At 47.9% G+C, this 22051-nt stretch overlaps 2 protein-coding genes and 1 long non-coding RNA gene across 8 annotated transcripts in view; 1 reads left to right on the forward strand and 2 right to left on the reverse strand.

The window, feature by feature from the left end:
* The window catches only part of TBC1D7 (TBC1 domain family member 7), a 151153-nt gene that overhangs the window by 34933 nt on the left and 94169 nt on the right, over positions 1-22051 (reverse strand). The window lies entirely within an intron of this gene.
* LOC309637991 lies at positions 1135-20070 on the forward strand. Of its 2 annotated transcripts, none has more exons than XR_014250927.1 (3): positions 1135-2346; positions 18698-19016; positions 19727-20070. It is a non-coding gene; the product is annotated as an uncharacterized lncRNA (long non-coding RNA). The 2 variants fall into 2 exon arrangements; XR_014250928.1 differs by having other exon boundaries at positions 1135-2250.
* GFOD1 (Gfo/Idh/MocA-like oxidoreductase domain containing 1) overlaps positions 8302-22051 on the reverse strand; it is a 108727-nt gene continuing 94977 nt past the window's right edge. For all 5 annotated transcript variants that reach the window (XM_082413347.1, XM_082413351.1, XM_082413350.1 and 2 more), the window contains exon 2: positions 8302-15423. In XM_082413347.1, the coding sequence (XP_082269473.1) occupies positions 14504-15423 (920 nt within the window). In that variant the 3' untranslated portion in view covers positions 8302-14503. The remainder of the gene's footprint in view (positions 15424-22051) is intronic.

A 22051-nucleotide genomic window follows, 5' to 3' on the forward strand; every position in this document is an offset into this window, starting at 1 on the left:
GGGGGGAGAAGTCGGGAGGAAAGGTGGGCGGCTGAGTAGAAGTGAAAAGAATCAGAAGTCCATGAACATGGGGGATCTGGAATGAACATGAAAGTGGGCTGCCCTCCAGATACACTGCTGAGTGCCCATTGGAACATTCTAGGGCAGAGTAAGAATACAAACCATTGTAATGGCTTCCTTTTTGGCATCTGTTTGTCTGAGTACCAACTCCTTTTAGACTCAACTCATATTTGTAAACACTACAAAAACACAAAACTGACCAGCTCACAATATTTTCTGCCCATCCTGGAGGGAGTAAAATCAAATATTAGCAATTCTATGCTGAAGACCAGTTCTGACCTTTTAAAAGCTCTTAGAAGCTAAGATTAATTTTTCTGTTTTTTTCTTTTTTTTCTGGAAAAGACTTTAAGAGACTATCAACTAGCTCACTGACTTGAAGAAAGGAAGGAATTATTCATCTAGTTTCTGTTTTAGGGATGAGGCAACTGAGCCCTAGAAAGACGAGAGGATTTAATTCTCCTGAAGTCCAGCAGGAAATAAGATGGAGCAGGGTTTAGAGATCCAAGTTTCTCCTTCAGGCAATGCGCTCTGTCTTCCCTCCGGTTGTCTCTCTGGCTGATGAGTGATCATGATGAGTTACAAGCAATAAATTCTTTCTGTGCTGGGAGGAGGGAGCAGGGAACAAACAGGTGGTCACTTACGCGGCTGCTGAAATCTACAAAGAGAACAGTGGGAGCAGTTCTGGAACCCTGGCTGTCCATTAGAGTCACCTGAAGAGTTATGATTGGGTCCTCCGGCAGGTGAGTTAAATCAGAGCCTGGGGCTTATGGGAGGAGCCAGGGTATCTATTTTGTGAAAGGTCCCCAGGTGATTCTAAGATGCAGCCAGGGCTGAGAACCACTGTCTAGAACTGTGATTCTTAACGGGGATAGATGGAAGACAGCCTCACCTAGGGCCGTGATACAGTGAGCGTGCCTCACACTGGTCTGGAGGGCTCGCTGGGCTCAGGCCCTGTGTATCCAGGGTCTGGGGTGGGACCGAGGAGTTGTGTTTCTAACAAGCTCCCTGTGTGATGCAGCTGAGCCAGGGAACACACTTTGAGAATCGCTGCAGGTAACTTTTCAAAGTTATATGTGTATATGTAAAATTCATATATATGTAAAATATATATAAAGTATATATGTATGTATGTGTATATATACACATCTGTCCCTAGCCCAAGAGTTGGCTGTACCCCCTAGAATGGACTTGGGGAGCACAGGACGGGTAGAGGACGGTTCTGATTAAAAATCCAAGCAAAAATGATCACAGAGCACCGAACTCCCATTGTAGTTGGTGCCACCTCTCAGGTGTCCTGCAGGAAAACGTTGCCAACTAGGAGCCCAGAACATAAGAAGCAGAATTGAATGCTGATTATATTTCTTTTCTTAGCTGAAAGTCAAGTCCCTTGAAACTCACCCTAGAACTAGTTAACTTTTGGGAAACAGTTCTAAAAAGGCTATAAATGGTCTGTTATCAGGCATCAAGGGAAGCCAGCAACGGGGAGCAAGGGCCTTATCTAAAAAAACCCATCTTGCCAGGAGATTTGGGGCCTTTTGACCTCCGTGGGGCTTGTCCTGACTCCTTTACTTCACCTTATAGGGTAATTGCCAGGACCTCAGTCACAGAATGAGGTCTGAGAGCAATCTGATCTCAGAGGAAAGGCAGCAGTGAAAGGAAAACACAGTGGATGTGTGACCACCCCACAGTTCTCTGAATATACGAGCCAGGCCTCTGCGGCTTCCTGGATTCTCCGGCTCGAAGATGAGCCAGGCTGGGGCCGGGCAAGGCCCCGATGGCCCAAAGAAATGAGGTGTGAGCTGGTAAAAATCTGATAGGCGGACATGGAATAGAGTTCATGAGTGGGTGGCCAGACAGTGCTGGCAATGGCGGGGGCGGGGGAAGGGCAGGGGCTGCCCTTAGTAACTTAGTAACTAAGTTACTGCCCTTAGTAAGTTATTAACTAAGTAAGAAGTCCAAAACTGAAAAGAAATCTCCAGTGAACTTGTAAGTGCAGAGCCGTGCCGCACCAAACCAAAGCCTCCTTCCGTGAAGTGCTGGAATGCGGATGTATGCAATGACACGGCAAAACCCTCCAGGGAGGGACAGGACATGGGAAAATCCTTATCTCCGGTACAGTCACGTCACAGGCGGGACCCTACTGACGAGGCTTGGACAAACTCCCAGAGCCAAGCTACTTGAATGTGGCAGGTACGTATGGAGGCTTTTAAAACTGAGAGTTTAAGTGATTCCTTCACAGGGAGAGACAAGAATTTGGTGTCACAGTAACTTTTCCAGGTGACTAAGGTAAGTGTCTGACTCAGTGCCCTGAGTCCGTCTGTAGCCAAGGCAATACTTCCCATGGACTTGATGTGACGCGGATGGCCCAAGGCTCTGGGAGCATCTGCCTGGGGTGACAGTTCCAGGATGCTGGACTCTGGACAAGCTTCTGTTCTCTCTGATCTGAACTGCTCCAGAGTCCACAGACCAATGGAAGTACATTAAACCCTACGGACACCCCACATGGTGCTGAATTTCAGGGGATTTAACTTATCTGAACAGGCCACTGGTGAAAAGGCTTTTTCCGAGCCCTTTAGCTGGGTCAAGGACGTCAAAACGCCAGTGAAAAACAGTCCAAGGAGGCGTTAGCGTAGACTTTTGGGGTTGTTTGTGACCAGGCTTGAATTGTTTGACGAGCCCTGGCCCAATTTCCACAAAGCTTTCAACACTGAGGATGAAAGACATTCCAGAGCTGAAAAGGATTCTGTCCTCACCAGAGCTGGGGCTGTCGGTGGTGATGCAGCTGTCTGCTGACTCCTGACAGGCTTAGGAAAGAACCTTTCATCCACTTGCGTTCTGGTAACACCCACCCGTGGAAAGGAGAGCTTTTGTTTCTGAAAAGAAATATGAACGAGGGGGCCCTGAATAGCAGCAAAGAGGCAAAAAGGAGTAGGCATTTCCAAGATGTCAGGCTGGCTGACCTGAAGGGAAGTAGGAGGAGGAGGTAGGGTCTGGGGCTGCAGCTCAATTACTTGGGGAGCTTAACTCTTTTTTTTTAATTGTGGTAAAATATACAAAACATAAAATTTACCATCTTAACCATCTTTAAGTGTATGGTTCAGTGGTCCTCAGAAATTCACATGATTATGCAATCATTACCACCATCTATCTCCAGAGCTTAAAAACATTTCAGTTAGAATTTTTCATGTAGATTTTTTTCGATAGAGTCATGAAAAAGAATGAGGTCAATGTTACATGCTGATGTGGAAAGAGGTTAAAAATACATTAAGAAAAAAAGAGCAAGACCCCCACAGTGTGTACAGGAGATATAATATTTGTGTGTATGCTGGGATAGTTTCAGGGAGAGGATACAAATTGTGGATGGCAGTTGCCTCTAGGAAGTGGAAATGAGGGTCTGGGATGGAAGGGATTTTAACTTTCCTTGTATAATACCTCTTTGTACAGTGTGGGCTGTTTAATAGATGCCTGTGTCGTTCGCATTTTAAAAATTTCCAGCTACCTCTTCTGCCCCCAAATCAATTCAGGTGGTGTGGTGCAGAGCCCAAGAATCTGCTTATATTAAGACGGCCCTTTTGGTACTTGGTGCTCAGCTCTGTTTGGGAAACAGGGCTTTGGAGTAAGAACTTCCTCCAAAGGAAGACATGGGTTCAGACACCCAGAAGGGGTCTTCGGATTTCAGAGTATCTCTTTTAAACTAATTGTGTCATTATTTAAATCATATTCAATAACCATGGAAAAATTTTATAGTTGAGAGTAAGGACCATGCTAAGGCTATTCCTGCCATACTCGGAGGTTCTCAACTTTTTTGTGCCTTGTATATCTTTGGCAGTCTGGTGGAGCCAATGGATCCCTTTTTGGAGTGATGTGTTTAACCCCTGGAATACTGTTTTGAACGTGTAAAATAAGACACATATGACTATAAGGTAACAAATTATATTATATTTACCCCCCAAATTTTTAAAAGTTGTGATAGGGCAATGTATGGGCTTTTAACTGCAGTATTAAATAAAAAGATCTGGTTATAGTATAATGATTTCCATAATTTTAGAGAAGTGATGAGTATGAATGATATTTCAAGATATCTGTAAAACCAGTGATAAGATCTGAAGATATATGTGATTCTTACTGGCGATAAAGTCACAGATACTGCTAATCCAACTGTAACTTGATGCTACAATTGAAGAAAATGCTAATTTCAGGTAGAGTTAGTGAAAATTAAGATGCACCTTTTTGGTTTTTGGTTTTTTCTTTCCATCCAAGTTCAGAGACTTCCTGAATCCATACTCTGGCCCAGCTGAAGGATGAAGGGAGAGTTCAGTGGACAGGGAGAGATTCCAGGTGGGGAATGAGAGCAGGCTGGGAAGGGATGAGATGCAGCCTTAGAAGGGAAAGATGTCTGCCTTTGCTTCCCCAGGCCAGGATGAGAAAGCGGGTCAGGTACAACACATGCTGGGTAATCAGGAAAACAGGTGGAGAGGCTCTCATCACATGACCTCCGCTCGGATGAATGGATAAATGAAAGCAAGAGGGCGTTGTAAACAAGGAAGGGAAGAGCCTGGATTTCACAGGCAACCTGACGAGACCCAGGACAGATCCGAGGGCTGAGCCAGGGGACTGAGGACAGCAGAAGCCAGGGCTGCATCCGCTCCTGCTGGGCCGGGCCTGCTCCCTCGGGAGACTTTCTTCAGAAAAGCTCTAGTGCAAAAGGAGAAAGCAGATCGTAGCAATGGCCTGGTGGGCAGGGTCTCTGAAAGCTGAGGAGGGATGAGAGATTCTGTGTGTGCAGAAAAAAAGAAAAAGGCTATCTGGAAGATTCCTGAATGTGTCCAAGAGTCCCTGGAGGGGACTAAAGGACAGGGCAAAATGGCAGCTGGTGAATCCTTGAAAACTTCAGGTTTGGGGGCGGGGATTGCAAATAAGAAAAGCAACAAGAAAGGAGGATGGGCTCAGGGTGCACTTGGGGTCTGGTGCTCATTTAACACAGAGGTTGGTATGGAAATTTTTCTAGCAAATGCCGACAGTTGGATCACTTTGAACAGCTCCCGAAGTGAGTCAGCCAGGCTCTGCCAAGTTCTACAAGAATCCCTCCCTCGTGTTTTCTCATCCGCTCTCCTCCTCCTCATCCAAGCTGTTCTCAGAGCACAGATTAGGCCTGTCGGCCACAGAGGAACCGCGTTTCAGTTATCTCATATAACATTTACTTATCCACAGAAACTTCCATATCTCCAGTGCATGCCTCTGACCTTTCTCCAAGTTTTCTCCCTTCATCTCTTTTTTTACCCTTGGCATGAATTTCCACTCTTGCTTCTGCTCTGTCTCCCCTGCCCCGCCTTGACCCCCGTTCCCTCTTCTCTTCTTTTCCCCATCTCTTCCCACTCACTTCTTTCTTAGTGATGCATGCGTTTCAGCATCTCACAGCTGTACTGCTACGCAGCTGCTGGTCCCAGGCTGGCTCTCTCGTCTGCTTCATGGTGGAAACCTGAGTGCCAAGTCAGATGCCTAAGCCCAGCGCACTGAAGGGTGACTGATGCTCCAGGCCCCCTGCTAGCCGCCACGTCCCAGACAAGCAGCCTCAGAAGGCCTAGAAAGACAGCGGGGGCTCTGGTCTCGCTTCCCTCCCTGTAGTTTCACTAGCTATTATGGCTGCTTGGTCTTTGGTTTTGAGGGGTCTGGAGTGAGTCACCATCCCCAAGGCAGCCTCAAGCAGCTTTGGTCTGGCTTCGGCCTGATTTAGACCCCTCAGGGCTCTTTAAAAGGGAGGTAGCGACTTGGGTAGGGGATGTTTCGAGACTGGGGACTCCCTAGGGCCTCGTGTGCTTTGTGGACGTGAACTCCACATCTGTTGCAGCCACTCGCAGCCCTCTTAGGGTTCCTCCTCCCCAGGGTGTCCTGCTTCCAAGGTGCCGGTGGCCAATGATGAATGGGTCAGAGACAATGGGACTTCGGTACATGTACACCCCAGATGGTGATTCTGGGATTGCGCCCCATCAATATACAAATCATCCACCAAGAAAGGAATGAATCTGCAATTGCCCAAGAAGTTGCTCCTAAAGTTAGTCTTTCATTTTCACTTGTGGCTTTGGTTTGACCCAAGCTGATCACCATCTGTGTAACATGAGGAGAGAAAGGTGTTCCCTTCATTAGGATATTTTTGGAGGAAGTCCAACAACCAACTTAGATATGACTTCATCGTGAGCTGTGGTTGGATCACAGCAATGCTGCAAAGGCTGTCCTAGCTCAAGTCACCTCTCAGGAATTCGCCCAGCAGAGGGAGACTCAGAGACAGGATTCAAAAGGAAGGCTGAACTTGAACGAACAAGGTGAAGAATTTTGAATGTTTTGCATCAGCTTCTTTGTAGAGGTTTTGGCTCAAGTAAGCTGTCACGCTGTCTAGTTGGTGGTGACATGGCTCAGCTCTATGAAGTGACGTCTGTTCCATTTCTGTCCTCCACACTTCCTGGCCAGCCTTCCAGCAGGGGGCACTGCTACTGACAAGTGCATGTAGGGACTGCCTAGGAATATCTAGGCAGAGGGATTTTTTCTGCTCAGGCAAGATTAAGGTAAATGTGTGTTGATAAAATGGGAGCATACAATTTAGAGTGAGGTGAAATTATTATTTTTTCATTTGTATACAAAACTGTGCATACTTTGTAGATGTGTATTTCATTCTGATAACAATTGTAGCAGTTATTTTATCCTTCATGTTGTATCACTCAGACTTGTCAAAATAGGTGCTGAAAATGCACAAGATAAAAGAAGGAGGTGAAACCGGAAAATGGTCCTGTGTATCTGTGTGTGTGCGTGTATGTGTGTGGTGGGGTGGGAGAGTGGCGAGGGGGTAGATCGGCATAGGAGGAGACATAGATTCTTCTTCGTTTGACCCGTAAACTATTGATACAACCTGAATGACTTGCAATGTAATTGCAACTGTTCTTTTTAAACAACAGTTCAGAGACTACGAAAGCAATGTGATCATATCCTGTAATTTAGTAGGACAAGGCATAATCCCCGGTTTACGTAACAAGAAATGAGCCTAAATTGAGAGAAACCAGCATCACAAAGAGATTCCAAATCTGTGAAGGAACAACTGGATTGAAAATGTACATAAACGCGCAGGAGCGTGGAGTCTTCCATCAGGGGTTGGCTCGCAGGCCACTTGGCTGGAAGAAACTAGAGAAATGGACCTCATCGCAACCATATGTTACATTTGGCCAAGTGGGGCTTTCTGCTCTGACAAAGCACCCTCTCTCACGGCGTCCTTCAGAACCGATCGTGAGGTGTGAGAATGTCATGTGTGCGCTGTCATAATCCGTGTGAGTGCAGGGATTTGCTGCAACTTTGTCTGAACGGACAGGCTGCGTTCTGAATGCACTCACATCATGATCTGCTCATGAAGGAATGAACAAGGGGATCTCAGCTTTTGTATTCTTCTTCCCAATTCTTAACTGTTTTTAAGTGAAGGGAAAGCATGGGCCAGAAGAATTACCTGTGTGTTGTCTAAGACAGCAGAGGGTGGAAAGGAAAGACCAGCCCATCCATGAGAGACTTCATCCACGCAAATCTCAAATTCGGCTGAGCTCAGTCCAAGATGGTGGCCCTTAAACACCGCTAAGAACGACGTAAGCAAAGAAGCTCTTCTAAAGAGGCAACTGAGCCTGTTTGAATATGTCTTACAGGGCTTGGTGGGAGGTGTTAGGTTAAGATCCTGATATAATAGAGAATTCTAAAATGTGCTCCGCAATCTAAAGTCTGTTATCATCTTTGTCTGGACTGGGCTTTCACACACACACACACACACACACACACACACACACACACACACACACACACACACACACACACACACACACACACACACACACACACACACACACACACACACACACACACACACACACACACACACCCTTAGGCAGGTTATTTCCCCTCCATGTTCACATTTCCAAAATTTGAGCCAGGATGTGAACCAGACTGCTCTAAAGTGCCTCCAGTTCTAACCTTCAATATATCTACCGTCAAAAAGCAGGTCAGTGGATTCCATTGCTCTGTTTCATGGACGCTGACACAAGAAGAGATTCCCCGCACTAGGCACACACACACACACACACACACACACACACACCCCCCAGATGCACCACCATCATTCCCACCCCCATTCTTAATTCAGATCCCACAAACTGGCCAGCTACCTAACTCATCAGGTAGAGCACCCAGGTATAATAAACAGGAAAACAGCGGCAATCATATCTTCTCTTCAGTCTTTATTTGCTGCTTCCATTCCTTTCTCCCACCAACACAAACTGGGGAGGACAGCAGGAAGCGGCACGTGCCAGCTGGCGGGGTGATGGTAACCATGGCCCCCGAGCACTGCAGAGGTAACACAAGGCATCAGCTCCGGGCCTGGAGCACAGACTGTACAGCCCGAGGGCCTGGTAGGGAAGGCCACCTCCCACAGCAGTTTGGCTTTTAAAACACTAAGAACAGGTGCGTTCATTGTCTTTTTTTTTTTTTTTTTTTTGCTTTAATAATAAAAAAAAGAAAACCCAAACCTTCTATAATTTATAAGCTATTTTTTGCTATCTACATTATATATAAAATATAGACTCTGTTTACTTTATAACACACATCTTTTTCCCTTGATAAATAACTCTTTAAAATATCTAGTATACATGCCTTGACTTTTTATATGTTATAAGTTTGTTTTTATACATATACATACATATATATACTCATGTTTGTAGAACAATAAACACACACTCGACATTGACAACCAAACAAATGCAACTTTTGGTTAAAAACAGCAACAACAAAATAAAACAACAGTAAAAGCACCAGGCAACCAACAGAAAACCATAATTACTAGAACCTTCTCCCTCCCCTGGGCAAGGCACAGGGCAAGAATACTAAGTATGGTTGGATGCCTGATGGGGAAGGAGGGGAGCAAAGGAGCAGGCAGGTAGCTTCCTTGGGTTCCGTTTCTTAGCCTGGGACTAGAGTCACCAATCAGTCATGGAGTTTCTGGGGAGAAACCATGGGGCTCATTCAACAACGTAGCCCTTGTGATGGCTGCAGGGCACAGCAGAGACCTGGACCTGGGTTAGTCTGGGGCCCCTGCTCACACCACCCAGGCAATCACGATTGCCACGCCAAGCACGAAGCCACTGCATGTGACATGGCCTTGTTATTTCTCTGCTCACTGCTGGTGTAAACAGAAAGGGGCAACAGATTCGAGAGTATTCAGTAGTGCAACACTTGAGGAGCCTGACAGAGCCAGACGCTTGGTGCCCCTCTCAAGAGCTCCAGCAAATAGGGACCGTGACATGGGGAAGAAAAAGCCAGTAGGCCACTGCCTTTCATTGCTAACCGGTGTGGAACTCAGGTACACGGTACTTACTGGCTGCACCTGCACACTCTGATGAGCCCACTGAGCCCATCACCTCTTAAAGAAGCACAGAAGGTCTACACTCCTCTTGGGAAAAGTTCTGAAGCCCAACTCAGGGCTGTCCCCTCAAACTTGGGGTACTCCCCATCCGCCCGCTTCTCTGCCCAGGATGCGACAGGCTGGGGTGGGCCCATGGGCTGCAGACAAGCAGAGCTTTTATTTCATTACGCGTCTCCCTGTCCCCGAAAGGGAACTGAAAGGCAGGGCTCTGAGAGTTGATTTAAAAAAAAAAAAAAAACTCCCCAGTGTCGTGACCTCTGCCCTATAAACTTCAGGATTTGGATGACCGAACATGGAGGCGGTAGGTGGAGCAGGAGCCCTAAGCTAGTCAAGACCTAGATCTGTAGCCAGAGGGCAGGGGAGAGCCCAGAAGTAGAGCTGGCCTCGGGAAATCCCAAAGGTGAACATCTGAATGTATGTCCCCCATCCTTGGCAATAGAATACAAATTAGAGGTAATTGTTCACATTACAGTCACAATGGGAAATTTTAAACAGCTAGTTTTCTGAGTACATTCAAGACATAATTGAGTTTCTAAAAAACTGATTCAGCTGCAACAGCTCAGGGAATACAGTCCATTGCAGGTCTGAGTTCTAACTGCAACTCTTGCACCAACCAGCCCTGGGACCTGAGACAAGTCATTTTACCTCTCTGGGCCTCCCTCTCCCCATCTGAGAGCTCTGAAGATGCAGGATGGGACTTAGAGTCAGAAAACTGGGATTTTAGTCCTGGCTCTACCACTAAGAAGCGGTGTGAACTTGGTCATCACTTAACCTCTTGGGGATGTAAAAATAAAGGAACTGAATATATTGGGCTCTGAAGTCCCTCCAGATGCAACTGGCTTTACTTTCTCCCCAGGTTACCCTTATCAACGCTGAATTCCTCCCCCGCCCCAAACCCACCAGAATAAAAGTGATGCAATCAGAAACCTACTTTGTGACCACAGGTCGTATTCAACAGCTGCGGCTATGAGACAAGATGAAGAGTTAAGAAAGTCTAAAGGTACAAATGCAACGCACAGCTAAAATCTGAGTCACAAACAAATGAACTGTCAAAGTCCCACTCCCTGAGAAAAGACATTTTCCTATGTTATATACTCAGTGAGAGCAAAACCCAAGGCCACCCATAATAATCGGCCAACGTTCTGAAAATCCCCAACTCTGTGGCTTGCTGCAACGCTTATAATCAGAATCAACTTAGGAAGTTGATTTGAAAAGAAGCTGAGTGATATTTCCATTTTGGAAGAGGAAGAAAAATCGACTCCTTCTATTTGCAGCTCTACAAGGAACCTTCTGGCAGAACATCAAACGTGGCATCCTGCTCCACAGGCAGGTGTCGACAGCAGCAGAGGGGCGCCCCACGCAGGTCACATTGAACTCTAATCACTGTTGCTCCACAGACCCCGACAGGGTTCGACAAGAAGCGCTTTCCTGCCCGGCAGGAATTGCAGAGGCTCAAACCTTCCTTCGTGGGAGGCAACGTAGTTTGGAGAAGAAAGGTTTGGATTCAGGTGACCCCACTTCTAATTAATAGTTTTGTGACTCTGGGCAAGTTACTCTTCCTCTCAGCCTCAATTTTCTCATGTGTAAAATGGGACTGACAATACCCAATACTACAGGGTTGTTTTTATGGATTAAGCGAGATAACGTACTTAAAATACCCTGCACACAGTAGATGATCAAGAAATGTGGGAGTGCAGAGAGTACTGGCGTGGCTCTCTGAGGATGGAGAAAGGGTCTGGGAGAAGTTCACCTTGAGCTGGAGTCGGCCAAGCTGCCCTTAGAGTCCCGAGGTATCTGCTGCCTGGTGGGCTAAGGAGGATCTGTGGTCCCGTGCCACTCCTCTCCATCAGAGGGAGAAGTCATAGGGGAGCTGACAGTGGTCATGAACTCTCTCTCCGGGAGAAAACTCAGAGAATCCAACCCTTCCAAATAAGCCCAGAGCATTCCCAAACACTTGTGGTTACCCTGACTTATACCCCCTCTCAGAATTTGGAATTTGGAACATTCTGCAGAGGCTACCAGTGGCATGAGCCCTAATGTTCAGCATCAGAAGCCCCCTCACAATGACGGGAACAAATCAGGCAAGTGGGGACTAAATGTGATGACCCTAAAATGGAGCCTCCATTACTCTGGGTCCTTGAAACACATTAAACAAGGCAGAGAGAGCTGGGTTACTCCAGAGACTTCATCTGAGCTCAAACCCAGCTGATGGTACCCAGTCCCCTGAGGGGACTATTAGGGGTGCTGGGCTGGGACAAAGTCCTTCCATAGAATGCTGTTGAAAGCTTGAGATTTCAGCTTTATATTGTGACTCCTAATCAAGTCTTTGCAAGTGATAGGACTGGGGCCCCAGGAGCACTAAAGAACCCATTTACTGTAGTTTTTACACTCAGAAAATGAACCATGTCTTTTCTTCCACCTGTTCCTGCATCTACCTACTACATGCATTTCAGTAGAAAGAATTTAAGAACACTTACTAAAATATTTTTCATGCTTCTTTTTAAGAATGTATATTCTTTCCATATACCCCAGCCTCAAATGAGAATTTTTGTTTTAGACACTAAATATTTATCACGGAGCTCAGTGATCTTTGGGGGGAAAGAAGTAAATATTTATCACGGAGCTCAGTGATCTTTGGGGGGAAAGAAATCCCAAGTATTTTAAGTACAGAAACAAAACTGAAACCCCAGGAACAGCCCTACTTAGATTATAAATGACTTAGAAAAATGAGACTCATAGAGTCACTAGTTTCCTTTCTCTACATCCTTGATCACAGCCTTTCGGGGCCAACTAGAAAAAGAAAATATTCTTTCCATTCAGTTTCCACAAAAGCTATTTATCCAGAGGGGAATTTAGGAGAATCTGAACCAAAACAGTCCATGGCATGGCCCTCTGCTCAAATTCTTACTGGGAGACTTCCATTCCACCAAATCTCTCATTTTGAACTGGTAGCTAGGAAATCAGGCAGGCTGATTCTGTCAACGGAGCAGGGACCAATCGTACGATGGAGAGTTTTAGCTCACTAACCTCCCCACGTTGTAGTAAGGGACCAGGAAGCAGGGTAATTCTTTCTAGGGAGGCGATCCCTACCCCTCCGTGCTAGAAAATACCACATTCCCGTGGTGTTTGGACACGGCCACGCAGTACCACGGGCAGCCTGGGATTCATGGTGTATTGGCCCTGGGAGGAGGAAGGAGGGAGCAGCTGATCGCACGGTTCATTTTGGGACTTTGCCCACTCAGAGCCTGGGGTTCACTCTCAGCCCCTTAAATTCCCTTCCAATTCCACTGCGGGGCCATCTGAAAAGATGTCTAAATGTCACTTGTGTGCCAAAGACAACGGCTGGATTTCTGTGACTGTGAACAAACGCTGTGTACATTTACAAGTAACAGTCTCCACAGCCAAGCTCGACGAATGTCCTATGTGGGGTGAAGGATTAAGAAAAGATAACAAAAGGATAATTCCCCATTTTCAAAATGTATTTGACTTGGGCTTTCTTTCAAGACTAGGTCTGAATTTTTAAGAGCGATTTTAGTGACAATGGTGGTAGTGAGCATTTATAAACGTGTGTGTGTGTGTGTGTGTGTGTGTGTCTGTCTGTCTGTCTGTCTGGTTGTTCCCTTCTGGCACTGCCTGCTCCAAGCCTGCAGTTTGCCATCTCCAGTAAAAGCCCTCCCTGTAAGCAGAGGATGACAAGACAAGAGAGACAGGAGACCAAGAGGAAGATGTTTTTTCCTACATTAGCCTTCTGCAGCCTACGGGAACCATACACCTCAGAGGGCTCTCAAACCCCATTTAGAAACACTGAAAATTATGTGCCTTGCTGTCCTTTTGTTTAATACCTATCCAAAATTTTTCACTTTTTGATGCGTGAAAGCAAAGGTCCAAGCTAAGGAAAAGAGCCTTGACTTTTTTTTTTTCTTTTAAAGGGGAGAGGATTATATCTGAGTGGACCTGAAGGCTTCCCTTTTAAAATCTACAAAGCTGGGGAATCTCCTAAGAGCCCTTCCCCAGCGTGCTAGGAGAGATGGGTCCAGGGCTGGCTCACTTTCCCTTCTGCTGGGAATTGCCACTGTGACCCTGGGGCGCAAGGCTGCCCCCGGGTCCTGGAGGATAGCACAGGAGCCTGTGGTCAGACCCACACCTCCTTCCCGCTGTCTCCTCGGCCCCGTGAAAGGACCACCTCAATGTTCCAGTACCGAATCTCTCCTTACAGGCAATTCCACTCCACCGGAAATGGGCTTTTAATTGCTGACAAATCCGAAGGGATATTTTCTTCTCTGCCTCATCTGCTTCAGTGCAGGCTGTGCCCCTGCTCTCTCCTTTTGGCTCAAGGGGACCCGATTCTCTGCTTGCTGTTCCTGGCCCTCCCTTACCCTACCTCAGGCCAGGAAAAGGGCACTGAGCCAGTTAGGAAGACACTCCCTCCCTCGGGCTTCCTGGGAGGAAGACCAATCCATCCAGAAAGCTGTACACTTTGCTACCAAGTACTTTTTCCTTCAGACACTTGAAGTGGCTTCCTGGAATCTGAACTTTCTCTTTAGCCACTGGCCCCCCACCCCTCACACACACCTGCAGGCTTGCGTGGGCACGTGAAGATGTGCCGTCTCCCGCCAACCGAGCTCGCCACTGGAAACGGGGCTCAGAGCACGCAGGAGAATCTGGCTTGCCAAGGAGGCCAAGGTGTGGGGGGCCATGGATGAGGGGCGGAGGCCGGCAACCCCTCCCGGCTTCTCACAGTAAAGGGCAGCAGAGGCGGCTGACCGCCTGCGTCTCAGCCGACGCCAGCAGGGACGACCTCAGGGACCGCGGGTCACCGTGCCAACAGTCTCGTTCGGGGCCCCTCACCCGGACAGGGGCTCAGCCTCCCAGATGCCATTTTCTCACCCTGCCTTTCCACGTCCCCGCCCCTACACTCCTCGAGGCCACCTCTCCCCCAGCCTTTCCCCCTCTCTGGGCCCCAGGCGGGAGCCCTAGGTCGCGCTGGGTCCCCAGTCCGGGCTAACAGTACAGGGACATCCGGCTCCGGCGCATGGCCTCGCTGATCAGGTAGGCGGGGCTCAGCTCGGGCTCCTCAGTCATCACCGCGATGTTCTGCCACTCGCCCGTCTGGCTGGACCGCTTGATGGTGTCCACCACGCACAGGGCGTACAGGCAGTCGTCGAAGGTGGCGGCCATGGTGAGCGGTCGCCCGTCCCACGTGCGCCGGTCGTCCTGGTCCTGGAAGGCCTGGCGCACGGCCTGCATCATCTTGATGGTGCCGCGCAGGTAGGGCGAGGGGATGTCGCTGAAGGCCTTCTCGGGCAGCAGGGAGTTGCTGACGGGCGTGGCGTCCTGCACCAGCAGCTCCCGCGCCGGGGCGCTGTTGCGCTGCCCGTACAGGTCGGTGCCCACCGCCAGCAGGCGCCCGGCTGAGCCCACCACGGTCACGTCCTGCTTGAACTCGCCGGGCACGTTGAAGTTGAGGGTGACGGTGCAGCACACGCCGCCCTCCAGCACCATCTGGAAGGTGCAGAAGTCGTCGCTGGTGATCTGGCGGATGCCCTTGATGTGGTCGGTCTGCTTCACGAAGGTCTTGAGCAGCCCGTGGACCTTGACAGCCTTCTGGCCGGTGAGGAAGGTAAGCAGGTCGATGATGTAGGTGCCCACCGAGTGCAGGCCGCCGCCGCCCATCAGGTCGTCGCAGCTCCAGTTGTACTTCTTGCCCAGCAGGCTGCCGCCGTGCACCTGCACCTCGCACACCAGCAGCTCGCCCACGTAGCCCTCCTCGATGAGCTGCTTCATGCGCACGAAGGCCGGCAGGAAGCGCAGCACGTTGCCCATGATGCTCATGAGCTTGGGGTAGTAGTGGGCGGCCGACATCATGCGGAAGGCGTCCAGCGGCGTGGCCGTGCGGTCGCAGATGACGTTCTTGCCGATGCCTGCGGGCGGGAGGACAAACAGCACGTCAGGGCGCTGGCGCCGAGCGGGCGACAGGGGGCGCTGTGGCCCCCAAATCGTAAGTTATGGACCGGGAACCAGACCCGACCAGCTACCCTTACTACACTTTTAAAACATCTTACAACACCTTTTACTTATACAAAAATAACATATTCTATACATTTCAGTGTTACTTTAAATACTTAAGTCGAATTACTTTAGTCTTAAACCATCACACTGATTTAAATATTAAGATTTATTTTCATACATTTAAATAGTCTATATTTTAGAAATTTTAAAAATGTTTGCCAATATAATATCAAATGCTTCATTTAATATTTATATGAATCTATAACATTTTATATACAAATATATTTTACTTGGAAAGTTAAAATATTTAAATACAAAATGTAAGTTCTATTAAAGCGTACAATATCACGTTCTACATATATTTTATTAAAAGTTATCTTACATGTGAAATGTTTTGTATGTTTTATTTGTAAAATATAATTTTTATTAAAAATATCATATGTAGAGAAGAGAACAGTGTCTTTATCTGGACAGAACCTGAACACATAAGCTGAAATCACGGCAACACGAGGCTGATTAAGGATGAGGAAGAATTTCTTAACCATATACTTCAAAAGTCTAAGCTTTTAGCTCTCTCTCCCACAACCAGCAAGCTTGTTTACTGCAAGCTTGTTTATTGCTTGCAATAATCAAGCAAGAAAACACCAAGGATGATGTTTTGAGTGTTTTCTTGCTTGTTTAGTTTGCATTGTGGATTAGAGCTGGCTGTGCTCACAGATGTCTTTGTTTAATGTTTTCCTGTTCCTTAAGGGAAGAGCGGATAGTCCCTATATCTGAGGGATGGGCAGTGACTCGACCCTCATCTGTCTCACGGCCTGGGAGGGTGGGGATGTCGGTGCCCTTGGCAATGGAGCTGAGGCCAAATAAGAATTAAGCTTATGCGATGACTCTACCGTGTGCCTAAGTTATAGGTAGGTGGAAGCCCTTTAGGAAACCAAGTGGTTCTGGGTCAGGAGAAAACCAAAGATCCAATGATAGGAGAGTGACAGGGAATAAGAAAAGGATTTATTCCAAGATAAAGCCAAGAGTCAGGGAAGAAAAACGACTCAGCTGAACCTGGAGAAACAGCCAGTTGGAACTCAAAAAAATAAAGTAATAATTTTTTTAAAAGTATACCGGTTTTCCCTGGTGGCGCAGTGGTTGAGAGTCTGCCTGCCGATGCAGGGGACACGGGTTCAAGCCCTGGTCTGGGAAGATCCCACATGCCGCGGAGCGACTAGGCCCGTGAGCCACAATTACTGAGCCTGCGCGTCTGGAGCCTGTGCTCCGCAACAAGAGAGGCCGCGATAGTGAGAGGCCCACGCACCGCGATGAAGAGTGGCCCCCACTCGCCGCAACTAGAGAAAGCCCTCGCGCAGAAACGAAGACCCAACACAGCCATAAATTTAAATAAATTTTTTTAAAAATGTTAAAAAGTATACCGATTTGTTAGCAAGCCAGATTGCAGGATGCCAGACTGGGGCGCTTCGGAGTCAAGGCACATGCCTGCCTATGAGTTCTCTGCTGTCCGGTCATGTTCTGCATGTAGACCGTCCTATGGAGAGCTGAACACTCCAGCCACAGACAAGGGACATGCCACAAGGGAGATGGGGTGACGAGACTCACACCCATCCCAGTTGTCCTGACCACAGGCACCTGACTTGACAAAATCCATGAACACTCCCAGCAAGCCCAGCTAAGAGGGTCCCGTGGAAGTCCTACAACTGTGGGCGTCTGTCCAGTGGAGATGCCTGGGCAAGGCCACAGGCACGTGGTGCTCTCATTTTCCCATCGGAAGAGCTCGCCGAGCAATAGAAGTGGCCACAACAGACTGGAGAAAATAAATACAATCGATGGCTGTCAGTTTCCAGGTGCACATCGAATTCCAGCCCCGAGTGAAAGGCCTGGAGCCACGCAATGACCCCATCTCCTGGCCTCCTCCACACTGGCAGAGTTGCGCTGGCTTTCCTGACGACCCTGAATGAACAGTAAGAAGCTTCTTTACCTCTGAGTAACCAGGTGAGGACTGAGGCTCTGGAAGAGGGGTGAGGAAACATTGGTTTGTGTTACCAAAAGTGCCACGCACCTGTGTGACATCGTGTTCTGATAATATGGCCCTATCGGCATTAGGCTCACGTAACACGGGATCATGCTGGCAGGAGCAGATTTCTATGTAAACAGATGGGCAGGTCACTGCAGGTACAGGTGACAAATGTTGCCAAAATCTGCCTCACACCTGTTGGGTATAGGCTGTGGCCTCTCCTATACCCTATCTCAGGGTCCACAAAACCAAGACCCCTGATGGCCATCTTCTGAGTACACGCTATTGTCATATTAACGACACATGAAAAAACAAGTTTATCTTGTTTTTTCTATTCTAAGAACTATCAGATAAAACAGTAAAAGAAAAAATAAATTGAGAAAAATAATTCACTCCCCTCCACATACCCAAAGCAATCATCGCATGGGTAATTCTTTGAAGCTCTGTAGATGAAAAGATACTGGTGAAAGCTATAGACTCCCTCTCCAGAAAAAATGCAGGCCTGCCTCCCCCAAGATTCTGAGATACAGGCATCTCTTCCTTTGGGCTATTTAAGTATGTTGTGGTCCCACACTAGACAGCAGCTTCCTCAAGGATTAAGGCTGGGCCTTCTGCTTTCTTAAGTCTCCTCTCTGCCCACAGTCCTCTGCACCGTCCACACTTTACAGACGGGTCTTGCCAACGTCTTAACACACAACATCTTCAAAAGTCAAAAGAGACTTCTAGGAATCTATCATAAAGAAATCCTCTAAAATGTAAGCATAGCTTCTCACCCAAAGATGCCGTCACTGCGTGATTTATTAAAGCAAAAAGCTAAGAACAATGCAAATGCCCAATAGAAGAATGGGTAAGTAGGCTGTAATACAACCATATAATGGAGTATTGTGCAGCCATTGAAAATGATGTTTATAAAGACTTTTTAATGGCAAGCAAGATGATTATGAGGTCATGTTAAGTGAAAAGGGCTCTATTCATAGACATCCTATGATCTCAACTCTCTCTTAAAAGGACAAAAGAAAACACCTGGAAGGGAATACCTCAAACTGTTTACAGTGATTAATTGATTAGTAGAATTAAGACTGATTTTTATTTTCTTCACTACCTTTTTCCATATTTTATGAGTTTTAACTTTTACAGTCAGAAAAATATTTGTTTTTCTTTTTTAGGTCCAAAGGAGACATGAAGACTTAACATGATGGCAGAAGAGCCCTCCAAAGCCACGGGCGGGCAGGCAGGTTCCAGAGCTCATAGACCTGCCCCAGTTCCTGTGCCCAGGGAGCTGATGAAAGCCCCTCTGACCCTGAACTTGTGATGCTTCCAAGGCTCAGGTCTTCCTGTTCCAATTCCACAGGACTTCTTCATGATTCTGGTGAAGGCTACGGACTCCCTTCAGAAGATCAATTCACACGTATACATAAAACTTTACCCACACATCCCCAGCTTGTGCATGGCCCCGTGGGGTTCTGCAGAACAGGCAACTCCATTGTAAGTTGTAAGATAACTCCTAGAAGCCCATATAACGTTATTGTTAAAAATAAGATAATGCTTCCAGCTTCAAAGGACCCCAAAATGCAGAGCTAGCAGACTGCTCACAGATTTATAGAGCAGAGTTTGTTTTCTCTGTTTTATGCAATCTTCCCTCAAACCTACCTCTTGGTAGGGCTTCTGCAAAGCCCTCTCTGGGACCATCTCCCAACCACCAAGATCCTTAGGTTCTCTTGGCCTGCTTTTCCCCACAAAAATCTGCCCTTCCAAAACGCCCAGAACCTGAAACTCCAATGTTCTTAGCGGTTTAACAAGAATCACAAGGGCTTAGGCTAAAGAATACCATTCTAATTGTGGACTTTCAGTCATCAGATACTGTGTGTGTGTGTGTGTGTGTGTGTTTGTGTGTGTGTGTGTGTTGGTGCATCAGCGTGGCACAGAGCATTCCCCTCACCCCTAAAATCACATGCCATATAAAGGGAGCTTGTGTTGTCTGCGCAGAGGGGTGACACAGCCCACAATGCGGGTGTGTCAGATGCCACTGAATATATGCGGGGATTTTTCCCGAAGAAAGCAGACAGATCCCTGCCTTCCAGATCGCCCCTGTCAGCCTGGGCTTTGGGTCTGGTTCTCCAGAAATATCATAGGTCTTTGGTGTCTTCATGATTTTCGTATGTCTTAGCACCATGCCTTTCTTGCCACCTCCAGAGAAAGTGCTGGAATGGGCTCTTCAGAGAACAGCCCTCTCCATTTTGTGCTGGAAAGGAAATAATAAGTAGCGGCATCCTCCGCAAGCCCGTGGCCCTGACATTCCTTTGCTATGAAGGTAAGTCGGTTCTCCCAAGGAGACAGGAACTGAAGAGCTCAGGGAGAGGCAGAGCGGCCCTCAAAGCTGCCATGGCTGATCCCTAACAGGAAAATTGCCACCCTGGTCTCTGCGCTGCAAACCCTAAGAGGACAGCCTACGCCCTGTCACTCCTGGGTGTACAACTTTGCCAGAAGTACAGCAGTGCCATCTCCGCTGCCCTGCATCCACACGTCTCTCAGAGACACACACACATTCCCTTTAAGTTGGGGGTTCATATCATCTTGTGGCAAGATGTGTCTTCCTTCTAAGGCAAGAGATCCAAAACTTTAGAGAAAATCGTGCGGCAGAGAATCAAGCAAAGGGACTTGAAACATACGGACCTGATTGCACTCCAAATCCACAGGCAGAGCGAAATGGACCGGGGGAAAAATCCCGAGTGCCCGAGGAAAAGCTGGAGGCTCTGCCAAACCCCAAACATTTCCCGAGCAGCTGGAGAGTGTCAGCAAAGCCCACTGGCTCTCACAGCGATGCAGAAGAACAGCGGGAGCTTTCTTGGTTCTCTGGGCTACGGCAGCCGGTGGCCACCCTCCTGCTCCCTCCGGGGACACCACTGCCCCCACGCTCAGCTGGCTCCACCCAGGGGCCTGTGGCTGCACCAGAAGTGGCTGTCTTGGGACCTTGCTGCATTTGTCAAGGGGGTACAACGTGACTCTGGTGGGTGGCAGAGGCCATGTGGAGACTGGTCTGCGTGTCCTGGGGAGTCTTCCTAACCCACCTCCATGCACACCGTCTGCCCGTTTGCGTGAGGACAAGGAACTTAAGTTGGGTCTTTGGGGAGCCTTTGGGCTGGAACCAACTTACTTTATCAAGACAAGAACCCCCTGTCAGCAAATAAAGTGAGAGCTCTCTGTCCGTAGGATGGTGGGATTAATGCCTTCTCACCCATGTCACGGAGCTTAAGCTGGGGAGAAAATGAGATCATGGGAAATTTCTGGAAGGTGAAAGTGCCATGTGCAAAGCAGTATGCCTGTTCTTTGTCAGGAGTTTTTACACGAAATCATTTCAGAAGGAGTTTTACTGCCCTCCTGAGATCCCTCATAGGGAGATGGAGAATTTGCTTCCTCCAGAGCCTGCTGAGTGTGTGCTATCTGAGTCCAGAGATCCACGGCCCTCGGAGGACTCAGTGCCACAGGGAAGGAGTTTCCAACCAACAGACCCCAAAGTCACTTTCAGGCAGCTGTGCCCCTCACGCCCTCCAAGCCCAGGGTCTCCAAGCTGTGGCTGAGAACACACCCATCTCTCTTTCCGGAGACCGGAGCTTTTATGAGGGCTGATACCCCATCCCAGGGACCCCAGGAGCAGGGCAAGGGGCTTCCCACTGACACCTCCGGGGAAAGACACATGCTCTCTGCTGTCCCAAAGAGCTGCTGTCCTCTCCTGCCCTTGATCAGGTAGGTGGTACCTGGAAAATAGGGATGCCACCCAGCCACCCAGAGTCATTCTTTAGCATAATCAGCCTGGAACTTCAAAGCATCCCCCCCTGCCAGCACAATTCCAATTACACACTCCCTTATCTAATCAACAGTGGCAATCTGTGAGGCCGATGCTACTTTCCCACCAGTTCGTCCCGATCATTCCACTTGTGCTGACAGCCCCTTATCTTCTGAAAGCCAAAACGGATGCTGGCCCTGGAGGCTGTCTTGCGCCGTCCCGGCAGGTTGGCCGAGCCCCACAAGAAGTCCCATCAGATCCTAGTTCCCCCCCCCTCCAACCCCATTCATCCAAGGCAGAGAGGGCTCTCCCTGCATTTCAAGCAGGGAATTCATTATCTTCCTTTATATTCCATTCCTGCAACATTTCTGTGCTAGGCACCGGGACCCAAAAAATGAGTAAGAAAGATGAAAAGGAGCTCACAGTTTCGTAGAAGAAACCAACCAGGAAATGAGTAATTATGGGATCTAATAGATATAGGATCTAACAGAAGGATAAACAATGAGAGCGCAAAGGAGGGGCTGCCCAACTGACTTGGGCGTGGTAGGGAGCTCTGCTGAAGAGGTGACATTTGGGCAGGGTTCTGAAGCATGTGTAAGAGTTCACCTCTTCATTCAGAAGCTTTGGGTCCCATTTAGAAAATGGTCTAAAACAAGGGTGTTTTAAAAAAATTCCTTTATTTGAAATGCAATTTGAATTTTAAAGGATTTGCACTGTTCAAAAAATAAAATAAAAT

The sequence above is a fragment of the Balaenoptera physalus genome, assembly GCF_965194825.1.
Source record: "Balaenoptera physalus genome assembly, chromosome: 11".
Classification (NCBI taxonomy): domain Eukaryota; kingdom Metazoa; phylum Chordata; class Mammalia; order Artiodactyla; family Balaenopteridae; genus Balaenoptera; species Balaenoptera physalus.